Consider the following 27,233-nt stretch of genomic DNA (forward strand, 5'->3'; position numbering starts at 1 on the left):
AAGAGTAAAAATTAAAAATTCTACCAGTGTCCACAATTCAAAAGAATTTTCCTGATGTTTTCCTTACATACACAAAGAGGGATGTATTTTGCTTTCCTGGTTTTGCAAAGAAAGTTGAAACAGTGATTTTGCGTTATTATAACACTCATCATTTCTCCCTCTAATTTGGATGGTTTTTAATAAAGCTCCATTGATTCCACTGAAAGAAATCCCTCCTGGCAAAAGCAGAACACACATGCTGATTGCTAAATATGCAGCAATTATCATATTCAGCAGCGCACTTTAATATCTTATTTATAGATGTATCTATCTATAATTTGCTTTAATTAAGTTGCATTGATTTTAATGACAGAAGCAGTCCTCAAAGAAGAGTCTAATGGTATATGAGCCCATCAGTACTTCTTTACCATTGTTAGGATGTAAGACAGCACCTTTAATACTTCTTTTTGATAATCTTAGTAGTGCTTTTCTTCACTAAGTGGCTGCAATAGCAAACCAAGAAGATACTCCACGGGAACTCCCAAAACCACCTCCACCCCTGGAAAGAGAGAACTTTCAACTTTCCTGTTACAAACTTGCTTGTAGGACAGTTGCAAGCACAAGGAAAGAAGCAGTATCTTGAGATAACCTTTCAGTTCTGTTCCCACTCCACTTTACAGACATCTTGGGACTGTAATTGTTAGAGGTTCTTCAATCAGGGGCTAACGCCTTCAAAGTTTGTTTTGGGTAATCTTGTAACTAATGTAAACTTTTGTATTACCTTGTTAATAGAATATATAGGGAAGATACTTCGGGAAGGTGAATCAACAGACTACAGCTGCCTGCTCACAGCCTAATCATGACCAAGCCACCATCTCATAGACTCCTGAAGTTCTTTTTTCTGGGCTCAGCCACAGGGAATATTGAGTCTTCTTTCTGCTCAGTACATGCTCACTTTAAGCATTGTATAGTAGTCTGGTTTTGAGGTTATTCCAAAGAACACTGATGCTATTATTAAACTGTGATTAAGTTTGTCAAAAGCCGTCTTGAAGATCTAAAGGAAGGTATTGCTGCACTCCTCATAGAGTCTCACAGCCTTGGTTTCTGATGGGTCTCACAGCCTTGGCCCTGATTCAGGAAAGCACGCTAAATACTGATGAGGGTGGTTTGTTTTAATTTCAATAGCATTTGATTCCTCTTGGAGGCATTCCCAAAGCTGACATACACCTGCATCTCTCAGTAGCTGTATCTCCTTTTTGGGTGAAAATACTCAGGAAAAACATTTATATCTTTGTATCCTGAACATATCTTCACACATTTGATTACAGCATTCTAGTGATGATGATCTTGGCATCTCTATTTCTGAAGTAACCCTGTAAGATACTACTGGTTCATCTCAACTGAGGATCTATCTCAGAAACAATTGAGGTAGCTTTATAAAGTTACTTATGCAGATCTTAAGGTATCATTCACTGTTAGTTTTGGGGTTTCTTTTGAAGTGAAAAATAAGTGCTGGCTTTTTCAATAACTGCCTTTCAGAATATATCAGCACTAATTTAGTAAGAATTGTTCGTATTAAAATGCAAGAGCATGATCTCAAAGGAAAAGCACCAAAGTAGCAATGCAAGTACATTTTCAGTTTCTGGTCATCATTTTTCATTCACTGATTATTGCTTAGGTGTTGATTAATAGTTATGTTCATGCTGCTAGAATGCATTTCCCTTGGATGAGAAAAACATCCCTGTCTTAAGGAAAGTAGAGACAGTAATCAAACAATCCTTCCTCTACCCTGTAAGAAAGAGACACACACTCCAGAGTCACTGATGATCTTGGTTTTGCTGGTGAGTAGTTTTGAACATTTTCATGTAGAAAATCAGCTGTATGCAATCAGAGCACTACTTGGTTGGTCAGACTGCTAGGCAATTACATCCCCTTCTGCCTCTCTCAACACATATATACACACATGTACACATACATACACATATACACACACAAATGTCTATACTTACAGTCATTGTTCCTTCTCCCTATGCAGTGAGCACCAAGAATACTGATGATGGCAGTGCTCCCATACTGGAATTAAGCAGGGCTGATTATCTCAGGATTTACTTTTCCTCCTCAGTAATGCCCTACCTCTTGTTCAAGGAGGTGAAACTAATGGTTTAGATTTAGAGAGAGCGGAAAATTCTCCATAAAGGCAATAGACTGAGGGAAATACAAACACAGATGGGAACTTTAAAAGGGAAACAGGCTGTTCCCATAACAGTTTAAAAACATGGCAATTGCCTTAGCTTAGTAGAAAACAAGCTCTCAGCATTTGCTGTATCTTGCAACACTAAGAAGAGAGAAAATAGCAAAGATGGAGGTGAAGCCAAAACTGCAAAGTGTTTTTGCACAGCCCCACAAAGATAATATTCTGCTTTCCGAACCCCAGCTCTGAGATCCCCCAATCCCTGGTGCTGGAAGACTATAGTTTCCTGTGACCATGCAAAATGAGATCATTTCCTGGCCTATGCCTGTCTCTGTGGGTGGCTTATTTTTCCATTAGTCATATAATATGTTTTGGTTAATTCTACCTCTTAATTGTCTTTAATGAGCACCAGATTTGTGACACCCTCACTTGCAAACCTATTCTCAGAGTAGAGGTAAATAGAGGCCTTTAAGCTGAGAGCAAAACTTTAAAGCAGCAAAACAAAAAACTCTCAGCACCCATCAGCATTGATTCTTTCCAACTATAAGTGGTCATTTCAATTGCTCTTCCACTGAACCAGGCCAATGTAATTAATCTCTTCCCAGCCACTAGAGAGAATAACTTGTCACTGAGCTACACTTGTGATGCAATATACAGCATACATAACACACACATGTAAATACATTTCTAAAGCAGATCTCCTGTAGCTGTTCTACAGTACTGTACACAATTCCTCCCCCCCCAAACCCAGAACTCTGCTTTAGCCTGTTTGAAACTATGCTGCTTCTTGTTCTTCCCAGTCTTGCATTCTTCTCACTGTAATTAGTTTACAAGACTACTTATCCAGATGATTACTGCTTTTAAATGACAGTCATCTTTTCTTTTACTCCAGTTCATTGTTGTGTATCATTTTGTCTTCCTATCTGAATACCCAGTTCTCTAAAGCTTTTTCTCATTATGTTATCTCCTGATATAAGGCATTTTGAAATACTTCATGAGAGACACTGTATGAAGTAAATTGAATTGAGTTTTCTCTCAAAGTCAGGGGCTTTCAGCATCTTTCCCTAGCTAAGTCAGCAGAGTTCTTGGCACTAATGCCAGGATGCAATGGCCATGCTTTGCAGCCCAGCTATGCATTTGTGTTCTTTTCAGGGAAAATGAAATGACACTGTCAGTACCTGGAAAGCAAACTGGGGACAGATCAATATTTCCATTTATGATGAGGATGGCAAAACAAAAATGTCTGCAGTATTTTTTGAGGTTTTTAACACACACATTGAGATAATGCTATTTCACCGTATCTACCTACATCTGGTGTTGGTGCTGAATGTGTACACAGGGGGTATACGCATGTCTATGTCAGAGAAGAAAAGAGGGAGGGAAGGGGGAAGTAGCAGGGCATGGAACTAAATTGCAGAGCAAGTAGTGGAAATAGTGAAAAGCTTCCTGCAGGCAGGCAGCTTCACAGGGGAGAGTGAGCCTTTCATTGTCTATAAAATCATGCCTTGCTGGAGGTCCTCAAGTGTAGAAGGGGTAGTGCCTAGAGGCAGTAAATCTCTCACTGTTGTATTATTACATTCTAAACACTTAGCTACTGTACAAACTAGCACACTGCTTCAAGAGAAGAAAAGGAGGAAGAAGGAGGAAAATTAACAAAGGGAAGAAGAGGAAGACGGCAAGAAAATTGGGAAGCAACCCCCTGCCACAGCTCTCCCCAGAAATACTTCACATCAAAGAAAAACCGCAAAAAGTAAATCGTCATGGAGTTAAAAGTTAACCTCAACTCCTTTCATTGTGATCTGATATCACTGTGGAACAGTACTCCTAAAATTTGAATGGTTAGTCTCTGTAGCACAGGGTATTAAATCCACCTTAATCCTGTTAAACATAGATGCCACTAAAGAGAGGCACTCTCTCAACGGCACCATGACAAAAGCTCTTCACACTGCAAATTCAATGTGGTTAAGGAAAAAAAAAAGGCAGAAGAAAAGTCCCAAACCCGGATCAATACTGAACAAACAACATCAGCATAAGCAGGCTTAGAGAGAGGAATTGCTTTCCATATGCTATGGCATCAGGTTCCTCCAATCTTCAGATACCAGTCTGTAAATGCTAGAGACATTGTTTCTCCTGCTTGCAACTGCTGTTGGGTGCCGACCTTCTTTGCTTGCTGATACCAATTTAGCAGTTGGTACAGTTTCTTTGTGATTTGGTACTGTCTGTTGTTTGCTGGTACCAGATGGATACCAGATGGGTAACTGTGGGCAATGGTTCCTCTGTGTTCCAGTCCCAAAAATCACTGCCTATAGGGTCAGTCCTGTCAGTTGACTCCTAAAAAGCACTTCAAAGCACCATTCCGAAAAACCTCAACATCTGTTCCTTACTCCTAATGACCTTAAAAAAATGTTGCAGGCATACTTTCCTTTAGCCAGGAGTTACTGTGCATCTGCAGGAAAAATACAACCTTGCAGATGCTTGCAGCCATCAAACTCACTCCTGCCTAATGGCAGCTCCAGAAGCCACCACCTCAACTCTGAAAGTCAGCCCCGAATGTGAAGCATAATCAATATACTCTTTTCTGTGGTAGCTCCACAATGTAGGAGTTCAGAGACACTTCAAGGTGTTTTTCAAACTACTTTCAGCATTGAATTGGAAGAACAAGAAAACAAAAAAGTGCCTTTGAAAGACAGCAGGCATACCTGAGGACCAAATGCAAGGCATGGAGGGAAAGCAAGGAGAGAGAAAGTGATGGAAGAGATCTGTCAAGTATTAATTTGTGATTGGTCTTTCAAAATGTTGACCTAGTTGTCAAAATACAGACAGGAGCTGAAAGGTCAGTTAATGGTTTTGAACATTGCTTATTGCATTTCCCTCCTATGTTATTCCATATGACTGCTTCTGTTTCTAAAAAAGGGAAAAGAAGTTTATTTAGGACAGAACAGGGGCATTTTGGCAAATTCTCTCTATGTGCTAGAGGAGAATGCTGTCTACAGAAAAATATAGCTGACATCAAAGCATGTTCCCCACCCCCTGTCTTGCTTCATGGAGAAGTTATGATAAACAGGTTATGTGTTCCCCAAGGTTACCATGGAAACTCATTCTTTTCAGGCCATCATTTGCAAAGGTAAAATTTGCATTAAAATGTGATGGAATTTGATTTTGTGCATGTGTGTGTGAAACTCAAGTGGGGTCATGCTATCACGCAGTATAGCTATTATTTCAAACCCAGGAGCACACGCTTAAGAGAGAGATCTATTAATCCGCATAAACACCCCAGTGACCAAATTACAGTTTAATTGCTAACTTGACAGGTATCTCCCTAGCAAATTAAGAGAAATACTTTGAAAATTAGCTTCAAATGCAAATGTTCATACTGATCCACTGGTGGGGACCACCAGATAGTATTTTGCTAAATTCCCATATAATCTTTCCACAGGAAAGATTGAATTTAGATTGTCAGAACTACTTTGTTTTGATGATGACAGACCAGGGATGGAAGGCACAGGAATGTATTTCAAATTATAAATTTTTATCTTATCTTGAAAGAGTTACCATCAAATTATACAGGATATAATTTAATATAACCATGCTTACTACAATACAAGGAACTTTCAGATCTCCTCAGAATCCCAATTTGTTCACTTTGGTTTGAGTTGTATCGTAACTTCAAAGTCACAATATCACTTTAGGCATCTGCTACTCTAACTTTCTTTGGAATACCTGATGGTGTAAAAGCACCCAGGCTGGGCCTCCCCAAGATCCATGTTCCTTGAGAGCCACTGCCATTATTCCACTGCTATTATTTGTTGTCATGTGCAGCACTGGTCTTCCTAACACAAGAGTGTGTTATTTGCAATAGTAATTTTGACAATCATTACTTCCAGCCTATCAAGAAAATCAGAAAAATCTTATAATTGGTGACCAGACTGCATTTTAGATGAGATACCACTATTTGTCCTCTTGTTTAGTTGCATGCATTCCAACATACATGCTGAATTTGATACGCTACTTTATGAAATTTATGCTACTATGGGACGCTGGATTATTCACACATTATCTGCCTTGAATAGCATGACGCCCTGAAGGCAGCAGGGCCAGAACTCATATTTCTGCTTGGAAGGCAGACATCCCAGTATCACCTGGATTACAAAAGACTCAATATCTCCTATTATACAAGACTTACGACATACAGTTCAGCTGTAATGGCTCTACTCAACATTGGGCAATATGACAACACAGCAGCCAGGCCATTTGATGAGGAAAAAGCAGCAAAACCACAGGCAGCAGTATCTGTCCCTGTCACTTTCTTATTGTTAAAAGCAAATCAAATTAAAACCAACCCTTCGGATTAGGTTGCACAGTGCCAGTATTTTATCAGACTCCCTTCTTCATTGGGAAATTCCTGTCTGCAAGTTCCATTTACTAAACAAAGCAAGAAACTTAAAGAAGGTTGTAAAAAAGGAATTGCAAACAAAAATGAAATTGATACTAACTTTTGCAGAACTTCTCAAATCTCAGCACATTCAGTAGAAGGAATGTGTTCCGTTGGAACCCATACTGAGCAAGCAAAAAGGCACTAGCACTCTTTTTTCCCAGTGTTCTTTAATAGCTGGAGTTGTGGTTGAAAGTTGAAAGGAGCTGGACTTGAGCAGAAAAGCCAAACTCCTGTACAGCACCAGCCTTACAGGGTAAATGGAGTTCTCTTTTCCCATTTTTTGTACTTTATTTTAATGCAGTCTTGACATTAGATTAGCATCTGGCACAGCAGACCTTAGACTGGGAACTAATAAAGTTATCCTCCCAATCTCTCCATGTCTGAGTCAGTGACTTTCTTTTTCATTTTAAATAATTATAACAATGTCGCCTGTTTGTTGAGAAAAATAGAGCCTTTATATATTCATAGATAATTGCTATACCCAGCATCGAGTGATACATTCTAATTACTTTTCACACCTTGGCTGTGAAGAAATCTTGAACTTTTTAGTGTTTTTTAACTGCAAGACAATATAGCCAGAGCACTGACACCCTGACTGCTGAAACCACGCCTAGGATGAAATTTAACAAGCAGCTCTGCTAATGCATTTTGCAGTGAGGAACTTCAGCAAAACTCAGGAAGACCCAAGGCTTCCACCTCAGATCTTGTGCTGCAATAATGAAACGTGTTGCGTAGATGCACAATAGAAGAACTCAATCCAGAAATCAGAAGTAATCAAAAGTCCATTATTTCAGTTGGCTGCAGTCACATACTTAACTTTAACAAATAAAGGATCTGTACTCTGTAACAGCCTCAATGACATAGTTGTATTGCTTGACCCAGCCTCTTTCAAGATTGACCCTGTTCTGCACACGCTGGGCAACCATTGCCGTTTGCCTCACTGAGGTCATTCTGCTTTCCATTATGTTAAATGGACATATTTTGCAGTCCTTTGTCAAAACTGCTATCTGCTTCAGTGCAATGTCATCCCTAGGAGGCAAAACTGAACAGTGACCAGCACCTTTAGGAAACAGGATGCTGCCTGGGACAACAGTAGCTAGGCAACTCTTTGGATCACCAGTATTTTTTTAGGGAAGATATTTCTTATTCATCAGCAACACACTGAATGAGAACATAACCCAGGGAGATTAAGCTGTGAGAATTCAAAAAGAAGTCATTCGTGTCAGCACCTATTTGATAAATGCACCAGATAGCTGGTAGTAAAGGCAAAAGCTTGTGCCTAAGAAGGGATTAAGTTTGAGGCCTGATTTCAGGCTGGTCTAACAAATACCAAAGCACATGCTCAGCTTCAGACATGACTTTTGGTGGCATTACAGACTTGTCTTGTGATTAAAAAATGAGTGTTGTTGTAACCACGGCCCTTTCCCAGAAATTGAAGCATACCTCTTACTAATGGCCTGAGGAAGAAGAGGTCAATTTTAAAAGGAAACCTACTTCTCCCCCCTCCTCCACCTTGTAGTCAGGCCCACTAGCACTTGTATTTGATTCTGTGGTATGTGGGGCACTGACTTGCTAGGGGTCGGGACCAAGCTGTCATGGAGGAGTACGTATCACTGAGTGTAATGAAGGTTCAAAGTGCAAAATATTAGATTCAGCAGCCCCACATGCCCCGGCTCCATGTTAAAATCTCAATCCTCCTGCACCTTCTGCATGTGATGCTGGCCTGAGATTTGACAGTGTGCACACATGCTCAGGGGAAGTGGTCACACAGTTACCTATCTATGGAGTGATCGACAAGCATACAGAAAGATGTTAAAGACTATACTGGCAGAAGCTTGCCATAACTGAAGCAAAATGCAAAGACCCAGCTACCATGCTACTCAGAACTACAGTGAAACCAGACTACAGCCTAGCTCTGAAAAGGCTATTTCTGTGCCCATTGATCTGTGCTCCAAAGGATAAAAGCTGCAGTGCTGTGGCCTGTGTGCACAAATGTAGTAACTCTTCAGCATAGATATAGCATGGATTACATGTCCACAACCTCCCCTCATCAATATAATTACCAGCTGGAGGTTTGCTTTTTGCCTCCCTAAACATAGTGGGAAATTAGGAAAAATATATACAACAGAAAACCTCTAGGGCCCTTCATATCATATCAACATGATCTGTGGCAGCTGTCATGATATCCATGATCTCCCCACTCAAGTCCTCCATTTCGGCAACGTCAGAAGAACCTCTTCTAACTGCAAGGGACATGACCACTGGCATGTGTTAATGTGGAACCTCTCCGTGCTGTGAATCGGCAAGGATGGCCACAGCCCGGCACCACCACGTGTTTTTGTCTGATTTCCTTCAACTACTTGGATGAAGTAAGAGAAATTATTGAAATACAGCAAAAAGCAGCTGTGTGATGAGGTACCTTGTGGCATAGATGGCACAATGTAATTCTGGAACTCACATACTATTGTAGCGTACAAACAGTACTGGTGGACTTTGATAAGACAGCACCAGAACTGTTTCCCTTGGTAAACAGAGCATGCACACAGTGTTAAGCATGAAGGCATGAGCATTTCAGACTCCCCTCTGGTTCAGATAACCTATGCCAAATTCAACCTTTGTGTAAGTAGGAAAGACTCCAAACCAGTTTTAAGAGTCATTCTATATTACCAGAATTAATGGAATTGAATTTGGCTCTATTTGCATTTGCCATTTGGAATAGTTTATTTTTCACATGAGGTTTGGCAGGGATTTCTCCAAAATAATTTCCCCTGAATCTTACCCCCAAAAGCCAGCCTGTAAATTTCAAAATCCTTCGTTTAGTTTGAACGGTTCTTTAGAATACATCCTGATCTGAAACCTTCATTATACAGAGATAAGAAGTGACCATAAAAAGTCCTTGATTGGTAAGTTAGTCAAACATCCTAATAAAATGCTCTACATACTATCTTAATTACTATTTTAATAACATATACACAAATACTTTCAATCCATGGTTTTCAAAGCAGCTATACTTTGAGTACACTAATATATATATTTAATACAATGTTTTCTACTATTAGTATGTGGGCTCAAAAAGTCTGGAATTTACAGCAGTTTCTGCTATATGGTTTCACGTAGTACATAAAATTGTCAGCTTCTCCCATTGCGCTAGAAGACAGGAATGTTATTATTCTAGAAGCTGGAATTCTGGTTTCTAACCGTGGTCCAACACAAACGTCTGTGCGTTTTGGGAACTTAACCTATTTGAAATGCAACATCCTGAACCTGGAATTAATTGATCATGAAAAGTATAAACAGCTCCTTATTCATCCTGAAGCAAGTGTAGAACCCTTTGACACATTATGGAAAAATAATGCAGTTCTTAACACTCCTTTTTTTGTTCTGGTTGATTTTTAGGCTTGGATCCCTGCCAGGCACACAATAAAGTACTTGGCCTTTAACACAGACAGGCATGATTCTTCTTTCATACTCTCAGCTGGGAACTGACAAAACTCAGTACATTACAGATTTGTTTCAACTGAAATGTTCACAGCTAGTATCCAGAGACAGCTTTTCTTATATCTTTAGGTTATTTATCAGCTTGCAATTCTGATCTGCAAATAAGGAAATAGCTTTTAGAACCAGTTAACACAAGGTTTTGTACAGTGAAGCTGATGTGATCACTGACGGGTGAAGAACTCTTTTCAATGTGGCTGGTGTTACACACAGTCCTTGAACGTACATTAAAAAGATAAAGTTTCAAGGATTTACTGCCACCCCGAAGGAAAGAAACGATGTTTTAAGTAACTGGATTTGTACAAAGTCTGTAAGACAATCCAAGTAAATCCTCAAATAGATGACTAATTCCTCGTTATTTAAATGCCCTTAAATACAAGTGCAGATGCTAACTTCACAGCTTTGTCTTGACAGCTCCTTTGCTATTTCTCATGATCTGGTATCAGTCTGTGACTATAAAGCCCTGAAAAGATGTGCCCCATGAAAAAGCCCTCCACCTCCTAAGGAGACTAAGTTTTTGCAGCTTACTGCTTACATGGTTCTCTTAGGGTCTGAGTGACACTGCAGTATATGATAATAGTATATAAACATATACTTTCTGTAGACCTGGATTACATTTGCATAGGATAAGTTCACGAGCACTTTCACTATCTCATGTCCCACTAAGACATGGGTATGTATGCACATGCCTAAACTCTGTCTTGAGCAGAGACTTTCTGATATACCCTAGGTGGCAGAAAATTTCAGGGTAATCTCACATTACACTGACAACAACAGGCATCCATTTTCCTAGACAATATTTATACTTATCATCAGCCTGTCCTTTGGTTAACTAGCTGAGGTTTACTTTACGCCTTGTGATCCACCCTATAGCATTTGGCTTACCATTTATCCTAGTCAGAAACATACAAGGGGGTTGGCAGGGATGGGGATGAGTCCAAAGGATGCAAACCTCAACAGCAAACCAAAGCACAAAGGAACTGGAAAATTTCAAAGGGTCTGGCTCTCTAGCACAGACACTGCTATATACATGTGTCTGTTTATGGAGACACACTAAACTGAATTATTCAGTTACTTACAAAAAGAAATAGAACAGACTGTGGGGAAGGGAGAGCAGAATGAAGGCGCAAGAGAGCAAGAAAATCATCCCGCAACAGATGAGAAGAACAGAGGAAAACTGGAAAATGGATGCAGGGGGGTGGGTGGGAAATGGATGATGAGAGAATAGCAGGCCTATTTAAAATGAATTTTTGACCTTATTTTTAAAACATTTATGGATCCCAATTGCCTGTCATGAGATCATTTTCCCTTACAATGCCAGCTTTTCAGCCGGCTCTGCACTTTAACTTGATTTATCCCACTTCCAAAAAAAAGTAGATTGTTAGAAATACCCCTTCTATTAGAAATTCTGCCCCACTACAGTGTCAGCTAAAGGCCACTTGTCAATGTCAGCTTTATCAGATAGAAATTTGCCTCAAAAGTTCTCAGATACTTTTTGGGGAGGACAAGACCCAGGGTCCATTTCTGAAGCTGTTGATTTGTGATGGGATTGTGTCTTCTCAAATTATCCTCTGTTATTTCCCAACTTATCTGCATGTTTCATGAGATGGTGGGAAGTGATTACAGCAGCTGCTGTACATTAGAAAGACATCTTATAGGAAAGCTGGCTTAGGTAAAACAGCTGACTGACAAAAGCACAGAAAGAACTAATAGAGTATTAAAAATACATAGGGAGATCTCTTTTCCAGCTGCAGCTTCCCTTGTGCCATAACCTCTTGTGGGAAAGAAGAAAACCTATACCAGAAGGTTTTCCTCTTCCTCAGCTGCCTGCCTTTAAAGAAAGACCTGACATCCTGAAGATGAGGTTAGTTTTTATTTATTTATAATTATGCAATTAGTCATCAGCATGTCTCTTCACCGGTGAGTAAAGGTGGAAAACATCATCTGTTGTTCAATCTGCGTTAGCACAGCACTGCTGAGGGTCAGCAGTCTGAGGTGGGAAAGGTGACACTGCTTGAGGATTCTCCTGGCCAGATTCCTTGAGACATTTGTTTTCTTGTTAACATTTTTGATTCTATTTTTGCTCCATTTTTTTCTGTCTGGACTGATGTAACGTAGGTATTTTACAGGTAAAACTACATGTAAGAGTAGAAACTTCAGCCAGGAGTCCAAAGGGAGCAAGCTGTGATCACAGTATTTTCCAAACTGAAAGACAGTGCTTATGAAAGCAAGGCTGGATGGATCAATGGATGATATTGTTGAACTGAAGAGACCAGAACTCTGAAATTTGTAAACCACTTCAACAAGAGGAACTGTTGCAGCAACAAACTTCAGAGTATTAAAGCCCTTAAGGTAAACTCTGATTTTTAACCAGACTGCCATTTCTCACAACAGAGACATTTAAAATACTCTGCATTGGAAGGACAAAATGAAAAACCCTGGTGCCGCTATTACGAATCAGTAACAAGACTGAGATACTTAAAGCTCCCTTTCAGGTGCTCTGATCAAGGACAACTTGCCTCACAGGAAAAGCAAAGCTTTGGGGATCAGTGATCTCTGGGCATTATACCTAATAGGAAAGGCTTAGAAAGGATTACCTAGAAGAAACCTTTGTGAATCTCAGGAAACTACACTGGACCATAAATCTCAACCTCCTCTGAGGATTAATAAAACTTTATCAGTTTCAGATAAGAAGTAGAAAACCTCAGGCTGCTGAAGAGGTACCACTGGCCCAGTCTGGGGCTTCTGTCAGGCTTATCACACCATACATTTCAACAGAAAGACACATCTGATGCAAATTCTAATTTTAGTTTACAAAAGCTATTCAGAAGAAGAATGACAACTTTGTATATTCCCAAATTTGGGTCACAAAATATAAGGCAGTAGACAAAAGTTAACTGCTTTAAGGAAAGAATCATTTTGCTGAAGGCCGTGCTTTCGGCAACCGGGTAAGAATAATATATACAAGAACATTTGAGGGGTTAATGAACAAATATGTAGGATAACTTATGTAAAACCCTTGTTACTAACCTCTCTGTGACTGCAATGGTCTCGTCTCACACATGATTTTTTTTTACTACAACCCCAATGCTTGAAGATCTAACTTTAGCATTCACACTGATAGTTTGGAGGACATCTTAACTATACTGTGATCTTATGACATTAAAACCACGGTTAGTTCAAACTTCAGGTGTATGTAGATTCTTAAGATTTAAACATAATTCTGCCTCTTTTTAAACAAAAATTTTAAATTTAGCATAAATTGCATCTTATCAAAGTTACATTTGTGAATGGTGGTTGATTATAATTACTTCTAAAGAGACCGAGTCCAACTCTGAAACCTGCTCAGGTGGAGCTCTTGAGTACCACAGTTGTGATCCCACAGACTATAGCTGTTGCATTTATTTAACACATTCAAAAACCCAGCACTGTTGATTTAATCTCTGGTTCTACCACAGAACCTTTGGTAGTGGGGTAGATAATACATCATTGTGTGGTGTAAAACAGGGAATACAGCATGTCTGTAACAGTTCTACAGTGTAGGCATAATATTTTAACATATTTTGGTGGGAGAGAAGAAATTATTCCGTATTTCACTTACTTATTTCAGTTACTGAGGATGTATTGTGGCCAGATTGCTACTGTCCAGTGTGCAGAAAGAAAGGCAGGAGCAGACATGTCTCTGTTTCCTCCCTCTCACTTTGCAGATAAGCACAGTGAGAGCCTGCTCTTCTAATGCTCTTTTAACCCAGGGAACCACTGGATGAACTGCCGGAGTACCATAAATCCTGCTGAAAAGCCTTGATTCTACCACATGTGACAACATCTGGCAACAACTTCATACCTTAGGCCTAAAGGGAGGAAACCTGGGCCTAAATGAAACACAGCGAACAGATAAGTTATTTTTAGCCAGGTTTTCATGTTATTCATGTTTTCTTTGGTGGGCTGGCATTAAGGATTCCTCTATTTCTACAACCCCCAAAATTCATGTTAAGATGACAACAGTATTTCAGGAAATCACGGACAAATCAGCACCTTCTGCTAATCCTGAACCCTGCAAAAGCACTTAGCATCACACTGCGGACCTACCCAACGCTGGTCGTAATCAGAGGGTTGCGTTCTTCCTTCGTCATCCTCATAGAAAGGCAAACCTTCCCGCCTGGCCTGGTGGTACTCCTTCCGTAACTTCTGGATACGATCAGCATTCCCACCACCTGTGCAGCCACTGAGAGAAAATAAAAAATGCTAAATACAACTCAGATGTACGCACATATCTAACACCAGGCACCCATACGAGCACACAGAGCGCTGCTTCATCTGGGACAAATGGATTATGAGTATTTGATAGTCTTGACTTGTGTAGTGCCCGCTGGCCCACATTACCCTTATCTTTGCCTTCTTATATTAATAAAGCTGCTAATTCTGAACTTGAGCCCCATTTTTTAAAAAGCTGTCCCTGTCCAAAGAACTTAACAATTCCAGTGCAAGACAAGAGACAACAGATGGATGCAGACAGATGGGGGAGCACAAGGAAACTTTTAACATTCCTATGAGCAGCTATAAATGGCTATCATATTTTAATAATAATGATGATGATGATGATAAGCTGCCAAAAAAATGTTTCCTTTTGCTCCCACGCTAAATGAGGAATTCCCCTAAAATTACATTTGTTCAAGGTAAAGAATAAACTATATTCACAGAGAAGCATAAAGAGAAGTTTTATCTTACAAACCCTGATCTTCCTCCCAGTTATATGAAGAGCTAAAACATCAGCCATGAAAATACAGGGTAGAGAAGAGAGATGGGAAAGCACACTACCAAACCTTGACACCATTTTTGAAGTGGTAATTAAGCAGTAATCCACTCAGTAATCCACAAAGACTCCTTGTATGCTGAACTGCACACACTGCAAACTGCCATGGTCATGCTAGTGGAGTTGCTCAGTTTATCAAGTTAAACACATATCTGTCTTTGCAGATTTTGACCCTGGTGAGCCTTCTAAAACCTTACAGCTGGACTTGTACAACTGTGGAAGCTCAAGCTATACACAGAAAGATTAAAAAAAGAATCATGAAAATAACTAAGAATTAAAAAAATTCCAAAAACCAGTCACATTTCAAATTAATAAATTAAAGGTTTCCTGCAGCTATTTCAGCCCTGCTGTAGTCAGCTCTGGGGTGAATACTGACTGTATGCTCAGTAGCATTTACTGGCATTCGCAGGGAATTGTCAGACAACTTATTTGTGGGCATTCCTAAATTCAGACAATTGTTATTGCAGAACATCATCATATATTCTCCTAATCTGCAACTGTAACTCTGCCTCATCAACAGTGGGCTAGAGAAATACAGATTTATTCATATGAGCACAGACACTGTAGAGCAGCTTGTCACACTCCCCTCCAACATAGGTATGCCAGAATCTGGGGAAGCATTTAATAGGATTTGCATAGAGAAATGAATTTGGAAAAATACATACAAAAGACTGGACATAGACCTAATAGTACAATAAGAAGTACTTTCTAGCATCTAATACCAATCTAGATTAGTTGGAAATTAACTAGCAACAAAGGGAAATTCCATGTAGAGCAAATGCAACTGAATATGCAGTCAGGATTGGAAATGTTTACTTGCAGTATCAGTATGTTTCCATGAAAAATCAAACACTTAAATCACTTGCCTTCCCTGGATCCTAAATTATCCAGCCCCTCTACTCTTACGAAGTCCCAGAGGCTTCAGGCTTTTCTGGCTGACTTACTGAACTCTTCCAGAGCCTACACAATTTTTCTCATGATCTGCCAAGGCAGTGCAGAAAGCTTGCATAAACACCATGGACTGTTAAGGGAAAAAAAGCACATTCTCTTTTCCCCTTGATTCCTTCCACAGATAAATACCCCCTTCCTTGCATGAACTCTTGTCAAATAGCAGAGAACCATTTCCAGTTTGCAAAACACTAGTATTGAGAACTAGCTAATAAGGGCTATCCGTTAGAACAGTGAAGCTTGGTCCATGAGCAACAAAACACCTGTGAAATCCCCTGACTTTACTTGTGAGTACAGATAAAGAGTCTAATTAGGGCTGCTAACATACAGATAAGGTCCAAAGTGTTGTCCCTGTTGCTTTGCAAACATCATTACCCAAAGCAGCACTAGCTAAGAGAGGAAAATGCGGAAATACAGGCAACAGGTCTGGTTTGATTCCAGCCCATCTGGCTCCCTGCAGCTCTCTGCAAACTGTCTTAGTGCCTGTCAAGTGCCCTAATGGCCACACACCCAATTTCCATCTCCAGGTATTCTGGCTGAAGAGGTAATCTGAAAGTACTGTCTTTTTTTCCCCTGCTTTTTAAACAGAAGCTGGTATCAATGCATCATAAAAGGCACCAACAGCAGCCTGCGCTCCATTTAATGCAGATCTCCTGTAGGTGAACTTCCTTCTGCTTAAACCCATCTAGCCAGCAAGTGGAAGAAGGTGTTGCAGAGAACAAGATTATAATCCATATTAAAAGACTGGGCCTGACAGCTTTTTCTTCAGCAAACCTCTGCCACACCGTATTAAAATACAAATCCTAACCATGAGAATGAGTAGGAACGTTTGAATGAAAGATAGCAGCACATGGGAAGCTATCCATCTGGATTAGTGTGAAAACACAAGCATAATCTCTGTGGAAACAAGCAGCTCCATGAAGTCTGATTTCCTGTGTTTCTCTCCTGTGGGTTCTCTGGTGTCCGATTAGGGACTGAGTTCACACTGCAGTGTTTCTCTCCAGCAAGGGCATTTGTCTGGGTGTCTCTAGCAGGCTGCTTATTTTCATGAAATTTAGTGATCCGATATCTTTGGAACATTGAATTGCCTGTCAGGTCTGGTCAAAAACAGCAAGCAGGTTCTGAATTGTAAGAAAGGTGGGGAGAACAGGTTGAAAGAGGGTCAGTCAGGATACCACCTTCATTTCTTCAGGGAACAGTTAAAGCTTCACAGCTCTTTTATCTTTCTTTTCCCCCTCCATCACTGTTTATAGGCACAAATGTAAAATACATTGGCTTTTGAAAGCTGCATTCTAGCTTACCATGAAAGTTTTACCCGCTCCTGAGTAATGCGAGATGAATATGATGCCCTGTGCAATGCTCATGAAACAGTTCTGAATTTCAAGTTGGCTCCTGACAATTATGTGAATATATGAACCACATTCAAACTCACCAGATGAATTCAATCAGCACTGTGCAAATATCGCATACATAATCTATTAGTTTACCCCAAAGAAACTGAAGCATTGAATTCAAACAGAATGAAGTCATCAGTAATAAAAAAAAAGAAACTGATAAGGCAATATTAAAAAAAACCAACACAATTTTCCAAGATTTGCAGGGAAGATCATACACTGACTGTAAACTATTCTCCCATCTGCCTATAAATACATAATTAAAAAATATAGGTTTGATCAGATAGAAGCTCTCAGACAGGGAAACAGCAGATGAACACCAGTTCAAATATTTTGGCTGCAGGACAATTTATACTGAAAAGGAACCTGAACTTGCAGAAGAAATACAAAAACAATGCTCCAATCAAAGTCAGTTTATATTAGGAGACTTACTGAAGCTTTATACCAAGCCTAGTAAATACAGCAGACAGATTTCTTCTACAGTAGCTTTACATTTAATGCAGTGCTCCCTTTTTAAGGAGATATAAATATTACAGTCCTCATCATATCTACAGTTCTGTGCACAACTCACTCCCCTGACATGGCTCCCTACACCGTATGATCTTCAGAGAACTGTGCAACCGTCCCCTTCACCACGTGTTCCCAGGCTCTAACATTTAATCTACCCATGGACTTCTCTGTTGCCACAAGGCTGTAAGAGAACCGTCCACTCTGCATTTTGCAGTTAATTTCAGACCAGTTTCCCACAGTTGTGCTACATGTAAGCAGAGTGATTCAGAAGCAGCAGATAAATAATGTCTAGGTGAGGGAAAAGTCTCCAAGAAACCTTACAAAGAGTTTAGCAAGGACACAGATGCTGATTTCAAACAACAGTAACAAAACCTGTCCAAAATCCCAAGCTAAAAATCGTCCTAAGAGAAGTTCAACAGTTCTTTGAATAAGCTGCACATACTGCAAGGACCTTTCAGGGAAATATTAAAAAATAAATAATAATTTTATGTAACACTCAAAAGAGGTAAAATGAGCACATTCCCATCAGCCTTTCAGTAGCTCTGCTAGATACAATCCTTACAAATGAAAGCTTTCTTCTGGCCTGGGATAAAGACAAAGAGAAGTCTGGGTGATTGTTCTAACCCATGCTGCTGGGGCCGTACTACCAATAAATAAACACCAGAGATCACCATCTTTGTCCTGTGCCTGAATCTGTCAGATGCACCTGACAGGTTTCACCTTGCCCACTGTAACTGTAAAGGCACCTGCTATGAAACTCAATCAATACAGTTGGAACAGGCATCCCAAACCAAAAATGGAAACCATTATTTGGTACAGACTTAGCTTCAAGCTATCTCTAACAGTATGCAAAATATGACTATGAAATTTGGTCCCACCATCTCTGAAAAGACAGATGTACAAGCATTATAGCAAGAACATTAAATACCCAATATGACAAGGTGTAACGGGTTGAAACTTAAAAAGCAGAGGTTTAGATTGGATATAAGGAAGAAATTCTTTACTGTTAGGGTGGTGAGGTACTGGAATGGGTTGCCCAGGGAAGTTGTGAATGCTCCATCCCTGGCAGTGTTCAAGACCAGGTTGGACAGAGCCTTGGGTGAGATGGTTTAGTGTGAGGTGTCCCTGCCCATGGCAGGGGGGTTGGAACTAGATGATCTTAAGGTCCTTTCCAACCCTAACTATTCTATGAGTCTATGACAGACAAGTCATTTTTTTCAAAGTATCAAAACATCATCATTGGTATTTAATATATATGGCTCAGTTTTTTGCAATAAAATTTCCCCTCTGTTCGTCTTCTGAATTGCTAACCTGGATTTTAATCCTTCAGGTTAAAAATGCCATTTTTTAAATTAGTGACTTCTTACTGCAGCTCTCCAGATAATACAAAATTAAAAACAAGTGCTGCACGTACACAGTAAGATGAACCACTTAAAGCTGTATATAAACATGCATTTAAAGAGGCAATAAACATTTTGTTTCCAGTGGTTTTCCTAAACACATTAATATTGCACGGAGCTTTTTTGCCAGCCACTTCTTTCAGACGCTGATTTCACCCAGCTGACTGTCAGCCTCTCAACAAACTGGCACTTCCAAGTGAAAATGAAATAAAAAAGAGAAAAGAGAAAAGAAAAGAAAAAGTGATTTTCTATTAACAAACAAATCCAAGACAAAATGTGATTCACAGAGTCAAGAGAACGGACAATCTTCCATTCACAATCTGCTATAAACAGAACTAATTTAATATACTGAAAGGAACATAGTGGTCTGCAAAGATATACAGCATAAGGGAGTCCAACAGAGCATGTAAGAGTATCTTTCACTTAGGATAAAACTTTCATTTTGAAGTTATAACAAATAAATATCTGAGTATATTACTCCAGTCCTTGTCTTTCTACCCTGAAGTATCACACTGATATGAAGATATTTCTGCAGCCTCAATAGTGAGAGGAAATAAAAAGAACGGTGGGAAGTGATAAAAAGAAAATCAATGATAAGAACATAATTTTACAGTATTTCAGCTTTCACTTTTGTCAACCACCATGAGAGATTCTAGAAAGAAAAGAACATTTGTGGTTTTCATATGCACTTGAGTAAGTGAACGATGCTGCTGTGAAAGACTTGTCAGAAACACCTTGTGACATCACCGGTACTGCCTTGCAGGCTCAGGAATCATCTTTGATATGCAGCCAAAGCCAGCCTGTGTCCTGGCTATACACATCCTATGCTGAGGACCTAATTTGAGAACAATGTCTTCTTAGCTACCAGAACAATGCACATGGTTGTATTGGTCTCTATGACATTTGCTTTCCTGCTCTGGGTGGGAATATAACCTATGTATATGCAATTACTGTCTTTATCAATGGAGAGGGGCCTCAGCAGGACACTTCATTTGGAAACCTGTGCAAAGTGACCAGGAGGAAGATTTTGAGCCAAGTTCCATTTAGTCAGGAATATCCTGAAAGGGTCTGTATAGATGGGCTGACATGAGAAGCATTAGATGGATATATTTCTCTCTCTCCATAGGTACAGACATACATATAAAGTCAAAAATCATAAATAAAATGCAGGAAAACAAACTGCACTGAAGAAGCTATTTATGCTTGTTTGAACTCTTACACTAAAGTCCCTGAGATCTTGATTGATGCTTAACAATATTCAGAAAAGTCATAATTGTGTTTCAATGGAAGATACACTGTCACCTTTCAATTCTTTAGGCTAACATAAAAGCAGTACAATCACTTCTGTCCAAAAGGTCAAAGACTCCTAGGGCAGCACATGACTACCATTTGTCTGGATGTAAATTGAGACCTATTGACCCCGTAACATCACTACTGACCTCTTGACATTAGGAGCTTAGTAGAAAGACAGAAGATGATATTCTCAGGTTCCTACAGACTCATTAGGAAGAAAGAAGGAAAGAGAACCTTGCATGATATGAATTAGCAGTGTCATTAACCTTTTCTTTCCCCAAATAGCTCATAATATGTTTACAGAAGCCTCAAAAGAGCAATTTGAAGATTGAGACCAACAGATTTGTATCACTTTCAGTTTTTCCAAACTGTTTATAAAATCTCTCAGTGGCTTGACATAAAGCATCCTTTTATGCTTCCCTCCTTTCACATGACATACAACACCTTTTCCTGTTTATCATGGCAGATGGCCTAGACATTCAGATGAGCATCATCTTTTCAATCCAGGCCACTTCTCATCTCCATTAGTCTCCTTTTAACTTACAGTTGACTACAGCTGGCCAGAAATAACGGGAGGTGTAGCTTAATTTGTTGCTTTATGGAAACAAAATTGGCACACTGTGGTTTAACTTCACTGTAACAGCAGATATGGCATGTGCTACTCTAACAGAAACAGGCTATTTGCAATCAGTTAGGAAGACAATAAAAAAATGTGACATTTTCTTATTTGTAGCCAGCTTGTCATCTTCACTTAAAAAAAAAGACTTTTCTTTCTTTTTTCTGCTCAATGAATTGTGCCTTGTCAAGGAAGGCAATCACCGGATTTTAACTAAGAGTAGAAAAAAGATGCCTTACAGTTCAGGCTGGTTAATGGCAATGTCTGTTTCTGGCATGTGACCAGTTTACTGCTGTCTTGTTGATCTGAGATGTGCACGTGTCTCCAAAGGGCTAGGAAAGCAGAAAGATTAGGGACTCGGCTGCTGACAACAACCAAACTCCCTATAAACAACACACAATGAAAATAATGAAAACCAGAATTTCCTGGTATTTTCAGTAGCCTCTAGACAATGCAACAGTTTCTGGTTTCTTCACTAAAGATGATATCAATTATGCCTTTTATCCATCATGCAGAAGTCACGTGTGAGGCATAATTGAGGGCCTTCTCTCCAAGGTAATTTCTTCTGGATTTACACGGCAAAGTACTTAAATTGCCTTTTTTGGCACTTAGTATTACAACATGGCTTGGGAGGGGGTATTTTACTTTTACTGATGTAAAGCAGCTGGCATATTTACAATTGATAGGTCACATCAACACAAAGCAGATTTTCAGCCCTCCAAACTCCATTTACAGCAGCTTTAACAATTCAACAGAGCAAATACTGAATGCTAAACTCTTGTGTGGAAATGTAGCTCTATTTCCTAATGGCTATCACAGCTGCTTGCGACTGGCAGCTAGTTTTTTCACTTGCAGGCTATTGCTTTTTGCACTACAGTTTATTAAACTTATCGCTAAAGCTGAAATAATAAGTACTTTACAGACTTCCAATGAATTAGCCATTCAAGAGTCCCTCAGGAACTCCCTTTAGCACACACAAAGCAAAGGCAGGAGGGAGAAAAGGTGACAATTCAGTGCAGTCTTAATTTCTGTGCTCCTCTGTAAGGGGAGAATCGAGGATCTAAGCATTCACTCACAGCAGATGCTGCTGCCCATGTTCTAAAACATATTTTATTGAAAACTACAAAGCCCGGAGTAACTATCTGCTTTTTCCCTGAAATTACCTCTCCAAGTTTCACACTAGAGACTACAACCTGCTCTTCATTATATGCATGCCACTGGCAAAGTGGCAGCAACTAATCCTCTGTGTGGTTTGTTTTTATAATACCTGGCCTAGGTAGAAATGAAGCAGAAATCTCAACCTCAGCTGAAAAAAAAGAGAAGTATCTGTGCCTGTAATCCTGTTACAGATGTAGTTTACATTGAAAAAAAAATACATTAATTTATACCATGTGCAAAGCATCAGGGAAAAGCACAGCTCTCATAGCCAAAAGGCATCTTTACTATAAAGTTGGGTTCTTTATGGGTGTTTTTAACGAATGGTCACTCCAAGGATTACATTAATCTAGCATCAGGACTTTTACGGGAAAAAAAATACAAATGTAATTTATCTTTTTTAACTGTCAGCTGCATTTCTAAAGCTTTAAAGTCTGAAGCTTCCAGCGACCTTTTGTCTTTCTGCCATGGCAGGAATATCTTGGACAGCTGTAAGAGCTTTGTAAGCTATCTTTCTCAAAATCCATTAGCTAATTCAAGGAACCTAATTAGAGCTGCCATTTTGATGGAGCATATTGAATGCTCTGTATAAACTAGTAACACCATCAATGTTTATTAAAAATTGCAAGAACCAAAGCTCTCAGTTCCATATAAATATTAATGGACAGATACACAATACTTATTGAAATATAGATGGCTTTATGTCCACACAAATACACACAGAAATACTTACAACTCAGTGTGATGCATTTATCCACAAATGCTAAAGTACAGAAGCAAAACCTAGGGACAATTTTACACAAACTGTTGAAAATTGACCAGCTTCCATTTACACTATCCTTATGTGCATTAAGGGAAGCTACGCACACTAAAGATGATTTGTTTCTTGTGCTTTTCCTGAGTAGTGTGCTGACAATTTGGAGTGTATTTTGAGCTTACCTCAAGAATGCACTCCAGCTGGAACCGTTTTATAGCTCCTCTTAAACCAGCCACTCCAATCACCATACTCTGTAGACATTTACACATATTCTAGTACTACACTGTTTAAGGGCATCCAAAGATTCAAAGGGAACTTGCACTGTAGAGTTAAAACTCAAATTTTGCTGTAGACAGCAACCAAATCAGTGAAAGGAGCCAGACATCTGGAGCAATGTTCTCCTGCATTCTGCTCCCCAAAAGCCCTACTATAATGAAAAAGCAACTCACAGACAATGATACAACACATGAAATACTGACCATTCTAGGAGTATATCAGGTCCCTAATTAGGTTAGGCTGCACAAGCACATGCCTTTGGCTGCAGAAATAAAAAGTTTTCTGGCTACTTCACAGCTTCGTTTTTAACTTGATACTTCATAAATGGAACTGCAGAAAACCTCATATGTTACCATTTCAATCTGACGTACACTTTCATACGCATCTAACAGTGCCTGGATTCTATTTATATGTACAACTAAATATACGTGCACAGAAAAATCATCAGATTTGCTACAGAAAGACAGCAGATGTTCGTATTAAGCCACTGGCACATGCAAGGTGAAGCATGTAATCCTTATAAGGAAAGCATTTAATGTTCCAACTACAAGCCAAAGAAAAGCAAAGACAACAAATGGAATTATTTCTAACAGGTTTTACTAGCTGCGAGTGCAACACACAGCAACATGAAAGCACCGCTGAGCATGCTCGAGTGACTCTTACAACACATGGAGCTTCTCACAGAGGGGTGCATAACCCATACGCACTCCTTGGAACACCCTAACTCCAATATAATGATCCAGAGTTCACTTCTGAACATATACTAAAATGACACACGAAGCATTTAACGAATGTGCAGGAAAAAACAGGTGTAATTATATTTTCGACGCTGTAGTAGTACAAGGGGCAAAAAATCTTATGACAGTCTTACCATGGTGACAACCCTGAAAGTAAATTCAGTTTAGTTCTCTGGGAGGGCAGCATTTCCAAAGTACAACTGAGATCAGAACAGTTTCACAGGAACATGCTCGAAAGTCAAAACATCGGTTACCAACTAGCTTCTCTCAGGAATTATACATGGCAAATTTAGCTTGCGGTTATTGCTCAACAGAAACCCTGCCAGATGCTGGAGTTGTTGATGGATTTTGCAAAGTTCTGCCGCCTTCAAGGCCACCCTGCCTACCCTTCTAGCAGCCTCCATCCTCAGGCACCTCTCCCCGGTGCAGTTGGTCTCCTCGGAGCACCACTGTTTTGTTCTCAATCACAAAGACCGCGGAGTGCACATTCCTCCATCACAAGCTCCCCATCAACAGAATTAAACACCTTATAAGCTGAACTGCATTTCAGAGAAGTATTTCTGAACTCAGGGGCCTAACGTTAGCAGTGTAACTTTATTACTTTTTATTATGGCAGGCAATAGAAGCTCCCAGGCTTGCAGACATACATAGCCTTTCTAGTTCCTCCTTCTTATGGCTTCAGCTCCACTGCACCCCTGAAATTACTCCCACTTCTCCACTTGGAGAAGTCAAAGCTGAATTTCAAGTGTTTAAGATCAAAGGTAACTACTGCTCCTTTTCAGTAATTGTTTTGCAAAATGTTAAGCTGAAATGGAAAGACCGAAGTAATGGAGTCTTTAAACTACACACTGTCATTTCCTCACCAAGAAGAGGAAGAGGAAGCCTATCTCTCAGCATCCTGCTGGGGAGTCCCACAAATATCAAAGCAAGTGTTTTGGTTCAGGCCCATCTCTATCTCCACAGAATAACTCTTGTATGATTTTAACCACTGTGTTTAGAGACACACCTTAAAAACCATTTCACATCTATTTTTCTCTTGCTCTCTTCATTCATATTCAGAAGTCTTGCCCTTCATACCTTTCAGCCAAGGGTGCTAATTTTTTCCACCTATTTACTGGCTTCCCATACAAGCACAGCCCTGTTTCAAAGGCTACTTTAGAACAGAACCACCCCGATACACTTTGGTCATCACCTCTCCTTCCAGAACTTCTTGAGACCCATCTCCCAGGAGCATTTCACAAAGCAGCCTGCCAGTAATGATGAGGCTGCAGTTGGTGTGGGACACCCAATGGCACTTCTTCCTTTCTGCTGTGGTTCAAATGAATGTCTAACACGTGTGTCACATGTAACACACGAACAGAGCATTAAACCTGCAGTACTGGTAAACTTCTCCCTACTCTCTAAGCCCCTACTTATTGTAAACAATTCTTCAAGCTGTTCCAGCAATTCTGCCTCTTCTCTGTTATTCTTGTCCTGCCCATCCATAGCATTTCTAAGGATTTTACATTCAAATCAGCTCACCCTTTCCCCCCGGAACGTGGGGCACAAGGATGAAGAACACTGATCCCACGCCATTCACCTCGTCCTTCATTCCTCCATCAGGAACCTCTGTGGTTCCTGCAGCCAGGAGAACCTACAACTGGAAAAACATGTCTAAGCTCTGGCAGCTCAGGACAAGCACTTTTGGTGAAGTGAGCAGCCAAGTTTCTATCATGTGTGTGGGAAGTACTCTAAATCTTACAATTTAGTCAAATTGTCAGTGTTCAAGGGGTGGCAAAAGGCACAGTCTGGTATAAGACTAGGCTGTGTTCCTTTCCTAAATATAAAGCCCCCATTCAGTGTATGGAAAGACTACAGCTTCTTATTGAACGAATCATATGCTTCTTATTTTTACTTTTACACAGATAAACCAACCCCTTGTCCTTCCAGGCCCTCCCAAAACAGCTGTCACTGTGTTCCATACAAATTCAGCTTCGGCACACCTCCTACATTGACATTTTCAACCCAAATGGTTGAAGACTGGTTATCAATAGGTGGAAATACAGCTTTCCAATGGAAGTCAGGCCAGCAACTCCCCTCACACAACTGGTGCAGCTGGGGTTTGTATGGCTGCCCCCCTTTCTGACTTCTAAGGCTGCATGCTCCTTGGTCCAGCGCCTGGTTACATATTCCTGAAGGCAGCATAAGGCTGCTTTGCTCCTGGCATCTGTGGGATGAGCACTCCTTAACAACTGCAACACCTTTGAGGTACAGCCTGGTAAGCACACAGTACTCCTGCATGTGCTCCAAATTAAGCTGTAGTCAGCTCAATAAGTGACTTAATTGATGAGTGCTACTTCCTTCATTTGTCCATTAAGGTAAGTACAGCACATGGACATTTCAACTCATCAAAGACGAGAAAATACATTAATTTTGGTTTTCTTAAAGCTGTTAATAAATCTAACACTGTCTGGCAGTTTTCTTCATTTCCTACCATTTGACAGATACTGTGATCACAAGTTACAGAAGATGTTTTTCCTCTGAAATTATCACTCTGGTAATACAAGCCAGAAGGAAACTTCATCAAGATACCAAGAAGCTGGGTATCATTTTTATTTTTAACTTTCTGTGGCTGGTTTGTGAATATCTCAATGTGATAAAAAAATAAATTCCACCCGGTACTATTAAAAATACATATACACACACACACACGTTACAAATGACTGTATTACAGCAAATAATCACAGGGTGTATTTACAAGTAAAAGTCACTATTCCACTCCTATCATCAGGCTGGCTCTTCTCAGACCCCTTTACTGTAAGAACTCCTGTAACTGTTTTCTTCCTCTTTTTCTCTCTCAAATTGACATTTGTATGGAATCAAGAAAAATCTTCCTTAATAATTTTTCATTACTAATGGCTTTTTTTGGTATGTGTATTTGGGAGGAGGAAAGGCAAAGGGCAGGAAAAAGGAGCTTTAAGTGCTCTGCAAATTATCCTCCTGAATCTGGGCCCCATAAATCCTATCAAATGTTATATTTCATCAATAGGCTGGAAAAGCTTTTTTCTCTGCAATGATGAAGCCTGGCTTTAAAATTTATGGTTTCATTTTAGAAATGGACTATAAAAAGAGTCTGACTTAGCTGTCTATCAACTGTAGCTGACATTAGCAAGTTAGGTGTGGACTTTCAAAGTGTTATATGTATTCGTTATTTATTATACATATACATACACACATATAGAGATATATGAGGAC

The 27,233-nt window shown here is 39.7% G+C and overlaps 1 protein-coding gene across 1 annotated transcript in view; it reads right to left on the reverse strand.

The window, feature by feature from the left end:
• Nucleotides 1-27,233, reverse strand: part of PARD3B (par-3 family cell polarity regulator beta) — a 407,455-nt gene that overhangs the window by 37,702 nt on the left and 342,520 nt on the right. The window contains exon 21 of the mRNA XM_031045134.2: nucleotides 14,190-14,325. Within this exon, the coding sequence (XP_030900994.1) occupies nucleotides 14,190-14,325 (136 nt within the window). The remainder of the gene's footprint in view (nucleotides 1-14,189; nucleotides 14,326-27,233) is intronic.

The sequence above is a fragment of the Melopsittacus undulatus genome, chromosome 8 (assembly GCF_012275295.1).
Source record: "Melopsittacus undulatus isolate bMelUnd1 chromosome 8, bMelUnd1.mat.Z, whole genome shotgun sequence".
Classification (NCBI taxonomy): Eukaryota; Metazoa; Chordata; class Aves; order Psittaciformes; family Psittaculidae; genus Melopsittacus; species Melopsittacus undulatus.